The sequence below is a fragment of the Microtus pennsylvanicus genome, chromosome 14 (assembly GCF_037038515.1).
Source record: "Microtus pennsylvanicus isolate mMicPen1 chromosome 14, mMicPen1.hap1, whole genome shotgun sequence".
Taxonomy (NCBI): Eukaryota; Metazoa; Chordata; class Mammalia; order Rodentia; family Cricetidae; genus Microtus; species Microtus pennsylvanicus.
In genome coordinates this window covers 5711079-5718135 of record NC_134592.1, presented here as the reverse complement: position 1 = coordinate 5718135, position 7057 = coordinate 5711079, and the positions used below count along the sequence as shown (strand labels likewise).

Sequence of the window (7057 nt, the reverse complement as noted above, 5' to 3'; positions counted from 1 at the left end):
TGCAAGCTACAGCCTGTAAAGTTCTGCCCCCAGAAACCTATTTTCTCCAATCAGGCCCCACCTTCCAGTCTCCACCTCCTCCCACTGGCATACCCATCATGAATGTATTGGTGGATCAATCTGTCAATTAGCTCATGATGGAATCATTTTTCCTGTTTGAACCACTCTTTCTTGAGTCTCTGGTGCCTACACAAACTTAGTTCTGACAGTAGGCATGTGACTGAGGGGCCCGCTCTAGGAGTAGGCAGGGTAGAGTTTCTTTAGAGTAGAAAGTTCTCAGTTCCACCCTCTACAGGCCCACTCAGTCCTGAGGTGGGGGTGGGGTGCTCAGAACACAGAGGAAGTGGATCGAAAGGGAAGCAACAGACCAGAGAGGAGGGAGGTGCCCGCACAAGAAAAGCCTGCAGACAGTGACTGCAGCCACGATGGACAAGTCCGGGTGCCCAGAGGTAAGTACCAGCCAGGCCAGGGTCAGACAGAGGACCCCCCACAGCCCCATCTTCCCAGCTCTCCAGATCCCACAAACCACCCAGATTGGCCTGCAGACAACCACTCCTTGCATGACTGGATATCAGGGTCTCCAGCAACTAGGCAGCCAAGTCCTATCCCAGCCAGGGGCCTACATCTTGGCAGGAACTCCAACCTTAGGGAGGCTCAAAGACCCAGCTCCCAGCTTACCCCACTCCTGAGATGCCAGGACCAGATGGTGATTCTCTCTAGACAGACATCCCCATCCAAGGGGTGAAGGGTCCACAGAGCCCAAAGATGGTACAGAGCTGCAGCTACCTAGAGCCGCCCTTCATGTCTCCCCTCCCCCGGCCTCAGCAGCTCTCAGTGGCCAGAAGAAGGTCAGGACTCTGTGGCTCTTGGAAGCCCTCCATTAGGGCCACCGTGTTCTTGCCTTTCTGTCAGCCCAGCTACTTTAGGGGGTGAGAACATTTCTCCCAGAGGAGCCAGGAAGTGGGCCAGCGGCTCCTTGAGGGGTATCCCTGGTGAACCTGGCCCAGAATCTCCCCTGGAAAGTATAAAGATGGGTTGAAGTCAGAAGCTGGGCTTTCAGATCTATCCCTGGGAGTTAGGGTTGGGGTTGCTCCAGGAGCATAAGCGCTCCTCGGGGGTGGAAGTGACCTCTTGACTCCTTTCTTTGGGAAATTCTGGTAAGAGGGTGCTGGGCCTCTGTGGGTGACTCTGCCTCAGCACCCCCACAACTTCATGCTCTCACTGTGGTTTCTAGGCTCCACTTCCCCGTAACACTGTGCTCCAGGGAAGACAGCCTCAGGCCTGGCTCATGTAGTCCACCCCCCATACCGAGCCTAGCCACATTCTCTGTAGGCTGCCATCAGCACAACTCCTAGTGGGCAGTGCCATGGAGCCTACTTACCCACAGGGCTGAGAAGCCCCCAGATTGCAGCACCCAGCCACCTGCAATCCTACAAGGCCCTAGGCCCCAAGCAGCATCCAGGCTGAGAATGATGTCAGCTCCTGTCCTCTGGGTGACCCATTTGCTGTGGCAGGATTTCCCCGTGTGAGGTGGCCTCCTGGGAAACTGCACTGGCTCTTTGAAGAGTGACCACCTCAAGAGCACAAAGCAGGTTCTCCATCCCAACTAGCCGCAACATCCCTCCCAGTCCCCTGCCCTGGACAGCAGTGCAGGGGTCCAGACTCAGCTCTTGGTGGCCCTTCTGCCGTGCCCTACTTTCCAGCCAGCTGCCCATCCTGAGGCCAACATAGGGGGCCAGCTGGGGAAGGGAAGCAGATATTCATGGCTAATAAGGAAGAATGGATGAGGCAGCCAAAGCAGAAATGGTTCTTTCAGACCTGGTTTCACCATTGTTGAAATAAGGAACTGAGAGTCACTCAAGACACCCGCATCAGGGGAGATCAAGGGGAGCAGTGGGGACAAGCAGCACACAGCCTGCTGGGGTCCACAGGCAGCCACATCTATAGACCGGATGCCTGCGGTGTGGAGTCTGGGCTGGTCCCGTGTCTGAGCTGGGACTGGCATCTGAGTGTTGGAGTGTGCATCTGTATGGTGCAGGGACTGCCCAGAGAGGTGACGACACACATTGTTCTGTATAGATGCTGATACCTCTCCAGGTAGCAGTGGAGGTCTCCGAGTGGCCACGCTCTGCTTCACCGCATGGTCCACACAGCAGAGCTGTCATGGTAGGACAGGAACCTAAGGGAAGGCTGGCTGGGAACTCAGCATTCTACAAACAAGTTTGAACCCAATTTCCAATCAGAACCATGTTCAAATTTTCCTTTTAAGTTTCCTGGGGCTTGATTTAAAAGTGCAAAACAGGTCTGGTGTTGGAGGTGGTGATGGTGGTGATGGTGGTGGTGGAGGTGGTGGAGGTGGTGGAGGTGGGGGTGGAGGTGGAGGTGGTGGTGGTGGAGGTGGAGATGGAGGTGATAATGGTGGTGGAGGTGGAAGTGGTGGAGGTGGTGGTGGTGTGTGTCAGGCCAGACTGAGACCACCTGGACTTCTTAGCTTGTTCATGCCTCATCACTGCAGAGAGGACCATAGGGAGGACCCTGTCTAGACTTTGCTCTCTGTGTCCCTCACACCCTTGCTCACCCCTGATCCCTCCCCAGAAGCCTGGGCATTATCTCTTATAGCATAGGGAGGGTTGCCTTGACTGTTGAGAAGGCTGTGGGGATATCTCCTCCTGCAGGTACTGGGGTTGCTGGCTGTACTGGGGCTCAGCTTCACGACTATCACCTTGTTCCTGGGGCAAGATCCCATGTCTCTCACCAGTCATCACATGTGCCCTAAGGAAGTGCCCTCCCAGTCCTGGGAGGTCCTGGGAGGAGACACTGAGCAGCAGAGGAACTCCTGTCGGTGAGTGAACACTAGGGGCTCTCTTAGCGTTGTGGGGTCTGTGTCTTGGCTGAGTGCATCACTGGGTCCCTGAGCAGGTGATACAGGCCACAGAGTGACCTTTATTATCCCAGGATGGAACCTGGGAATTCCTTGTGGCCCCTTCTAAGTTAAGCATGCCCCCTCTCTCAGGATCCTCCCTCCATATTCTCCTGGTTATCACCATGCTTAGGGTTTGTGGGGCTCAGGCTAACCCTCTCACACCATTGTCCCCTCTCTGCACCTATGCCCACCCTGGGCAGCAGGAATGGGGCCCCTATAGTCATACCTGGGTGCCTTTCGGTTCTGCCCTCAGGCTGGTCCTCGTGGAAAGCCTACCTCAGGACCTGCCGTTTGCGTCTGGAAGCCCCGTTGCCCAGCCCCTGGCTCAGGCTTGGATGCAGCTTCTAGACTCTGCTCGGGAGAGTGTCCATGTCGCCTCATACTATTGGTCCCTCACTGGACCCGACATCGGAGTCAATGACTCCTCTTCCCAGCTGGTTGGTCCTTGGTTTTGCTTTTTGACTGTGAGGCTGTCTCAGCTCCCCTGGTGCTGAGTGCTCAGAAAGTCAGGCTTCTGTCTACACAGGGCTCAGCCGGACCCAAGGCTCAGTCTGGGCTGGCTGAGAGTGGTGGAGAGCAAGGCGCTGGGTGGCTCTTGGGGGCAGGGGAAGAGGGACTGGGGATAGAACACTTGGTTGTGTATGGTGTCATTTATTTGGCTTCTAGTCATGGGTCAAGATTTGGCAGAGGACCAGCCTGGGGCAGCATTTCATTCTAGCCTGGTGTTTCAGGGAGAGGCCCTTCTACAGAAGTTTCAACAGCTGCTGGTCAGAAACATCTCCCTGTCAGTGGCCACACACAGCCCAACACTGGCCAGGACATCCACTGACCTCCAGGTCTTAGCTGCCCATGGTAGGTGTCTGTAGTCTGGGGCTCTGATGCACTGTGTGGCTGGCCCCATGGGACAAAGTCAAAGACTAGCAGGATTGCAAGGGGCGTGGAAAAGCTTCTCTATTTGTTAGGACCCTGGAGGACTTGAGCCCAGGGCCCACAGGGCAGAGAAGGGGCACTTAGATAAAGCCTTGGCATAGCAGCTACAGTGAAAAACACAAGGCAGTAGGCAGAACCATCATCAGGCTCTGGAACTGCACTGCCTAGATGAGTCTCAGGTCAACCTGTGCCTTCATTTCCTCACCTGCAACAGCCTTGGTCAGAAAAGTCATCCTGAGGGTAAATGAATGAACTCAAAGCTACATCTCTAAGGTGGTCCTGAAGTCAGCATTAAAGAGCCAGCTCTCTCTCTCTCTTTCTTTCTATCTATCTATCTATCTATCTATCTATCTATCTATCTATCTATCTACTATTTATCTATCTTCTATTTATTTATCAATCATCTATCTATCTATCTACCTATCATCTATCTATCTATCTATCATCTATCTATCTATCATCTATCTACTACCTATCATCTTTCTATCATCTATCTATTATCTATCTATCATCTATATATCTATCTGTCTATCATCTTTATATCATCTATCTACCTATCATCTATCTATCATCTATCATCTATCTATCTATCTATCTATCTATCTATCTATCTATCTATCTATCTATCTATATCTTATTTATCACAGGTGCCCAGGTCCGACAGGTTCCCATGAGGCACTTTACTGGGGGTGTCCTACACTCCAAATTCTGGGTCGTGGATGGGCAGCACGTCTTCGTGGGTAGTGCCAACATGGACTGGCGGTCCCTGGCTCAGGTGAGTTCCAAGACACAGAGATGGGAGGCCCCAGACGCAGTCTCTCCCCTCTCTGTCTCCAGGGGCTATGTTTGTGCCCTCAGGCATCCCAAGAAGGCTGCTATTGTGGGAAGCCAGCAGGCAGAAACTTGGGTCTCATGCCACTTTTGTCATGCCTCCATAGCAGGGACCAATCGCAGAGCTGTCTTCTCCAGTTGTAAGATTTCTCATGACCCTGCACTCGGGCCATGGAGCAGCATTTAGGACCCATGTCGGGCATGTAGAACCCGGGGGGGGTTCTACAGAAGATCTTTGCTCTCCGTGTCTCCTGACCCTGACCCCTGCAGGTGAAGGAGCTGGGTGCTATCATCTACAATTGCAGTCAGCTAGCTCAGGATCTTGAGAAGACATTCCAGACCTACTGGGTGCTAGGGACTCCCCGAGCTGTTCTCCCTAAAACCTGGCCTCGGAACTTCTCATCTCACATCAACCGCTTCCATCCCTTGCGAGGTCTCTTCGATGGGGTTCCCACCACAGCCTACTTCTCGGTAAGACAGCTAACCCAAAATGGCCCTGGGGCTGCTGCCAAAGGCAGACCCCACTCCAGGACAGGAAGCTGGGCCAGCACTGGCAGTGAGAGAGAGGTGCCAGACTTGAGGGCCTAGGAATCTCCAGGCTGTTGAGGGGGTTTGGGGCCATGAGGCAGTGGCTGGGCTCTGGGGAGGACAGGGGAAGCCCAGAGCACTGATTACTCTTTACTCTGAGGGAACGAAGGCAACCTACCCTCTGCCATGCCCAGGAAAGCCCCAAGTCAGCCCAGACACTGGGAGACCTCATCTGGAGAGAGATCTTCTTTCCAGGCAGGACAGCCTCTGAACACTTGGGCCAGCCCCATAGGGCCCAGGATGCCTAGCTGCTTTGGCACCTCCTACCCAGGCCGCAGAGCATTGGGAAACTGCCTCTCTCCCCACATGGGATTTCTTAGAGTCTCACAGGGCGTGCAGCATGTGCAGTGGGGTCATGAACCCAAAAAAAGCCTGATTCAAGGGTGATAGTTAGGGGGCAGTCTTCTGAGAGATGCTTCTCCCACGTCAGGCCTCACCACCCTCTCTCTGCCCTCATGGCCGGACCCGGGATCTGGATGCAGTGCTGGAAGCCATGGCGGATGCCCGTGAGTTCATCTACGTTTCGGTGATGGAGTATTTCCCTACCACACGCTTCACCCACCCTGCAAGGTGGGTCTGGATGAGGTCCACCCTCCTGGTTGGCTACTCCTAGGCAAAGCACAGTTCACCTCCATCCTGACTTCAGGCAGAACACTAACACCCCCCCTTCTAGGTACTGGCCTGTACTGGACAGTGCGCTACGAGCAGCGGCCTTCGATAGGGGTGTGCATGTGCGTTTACTGGTCAGCTGCTGGCTCAACACAGACCCCACCATGTTCACTTATCTGAGGTCCCTGCAGGCGTTCAGTGACCCCTCAGCTGGCATCTCAGTGGATGTGGTAAGAGACTGACCTTATGGAATGGGGGCAAAGCATGGTCTTTCTCCCACCCTGCATACACTAACTCGCTCCTATTCCCGGAAGAAAGTCTTCGTCGTGCCTGTGGGCAATCACTCCAACATCCCATTCAGCCGCGTGAACCACAGCAAGTTCATGGTCACAGACAAGGCAGCCTATATAGGTGAGTGCCTGGGATGGAGCATGGGAGGACAGAGGGCTAGACAAGAGAGGTGCACTCGAGTGTTTTGGGGAGCACGCATTAGCCCAGCTTGCCAGCTGAGGCTGGTGGAAAGCCGACTGCCCTACATGAGCGGCTGCCCTAGCTGCAGTCTGACAACACCGGAGTAGCCACAGCGCCGGGCAGACTGCAGGGGACATAGGCTCAGGGAGCAGTGTCTCTCCCTCCAGGTACCTCTAATTGGTCAGAAGACTATTTCAGCAGCACCTCTGGTGTGGGCCTGGTTGTCAGTCAGACGATCCCTGGTGCCCAGCCAGGCGCGACCCCGGTACAGGAGCAGCTGAGGCAACTCTTCGAACGTGACTGGAGTTCCCGCTATGCTATGGGCCTGGACGGAGTCCCGAGCCAGGACTGTGTCTGGCAGGGCTGAGGCTTGACCCCTTGACTCTGGCCTGTTGCTCTAAGTGAACACCATGCTCTCATTCACTGAGAAAGCAAAAGGCCGGCACTCGGAGCCTGAGATTGTCATCTGGCAAACAGCTGCCAACAGGGCTCTAAAGTGAAGGAGAGGCTGAGGCAGAGGAAGGCCCACAGTGTCATGGAAAGAAAGCAACAGCACCCAAGTGACCCCAGAACCCAGCTCTCCCTCTCTGGCCTAACCATGATGAGTTGCTATGGCTGTCCCCAAACATAACATCAGTGCTGTCCAGCTGCAACCCCCAATAAAACCCTGCCACTGGCTTGCGGACTTGGCCCAGGTCAAAAGTA

At 54.6% G+C, this 7057-nt stretch overlaps 1 protein-coding gene across 2 annotated transcripts; it reads left to right on the top strand.

Moving 5' to 3' along the window:
• Positions 1-267: 267 nt before the first annotated feature.
• Positions 268-7057, top strand: Pld4 (phospholipase D family member 4). 2 transcript variants are annotated; one of them, XM_075948124.1, is made up of 11 exons: positions 268-449; positions 2080-2166; positions 2676-2842; positions 3177-3360; positions 3655-3775; positions 4501-4628; positions 4955-5155; positions 5703-5842; positions 5946-6111; positions 6196-6292; positions 6520-7057. In XM_075948124.1, exons 1-11 carry the CDS (start codon positions 426-428, stop codon positions 6717-6719), a joined length of 1515 nt encoding a protein of 504 aa, XP_075804239.1. In that variant the 5' UTR covers positions 268-425; the 3' UTR covers positions 6720-7057. The 2 variants fall into 2 exon arrangements, with proteins under 2 accessions (XP_075804239.1, XP_075804240.1); XM_075948125.1 differs by lacking the exon at positions 2080-2166 and having other exon boundaries at positions 336-449.

Bases quoted from the DNA above. Each gene is read 5' to 3' on its own strand.
- Pld4 (XM_075948124.1), top strand. From the start codon at position 426: ATGGACAAGTCCGGGTGCCCAGAG. The intron at 2,843-3,176 runs GTGAGTGAACAC...TTCTGCCCTCAG, and splicing joins CAGCAGAGGAACTCCTGTCG to GCTGGTCCTCGTGGAAAGCC. The intron at 3,361-3,654 runs GTTGGTCCTTGG...CTGGTGTTTCAG, and splicing joins ATGACTCCTCTTCCCAGCTG to GGAGAGGCCCTTCTACAGAA.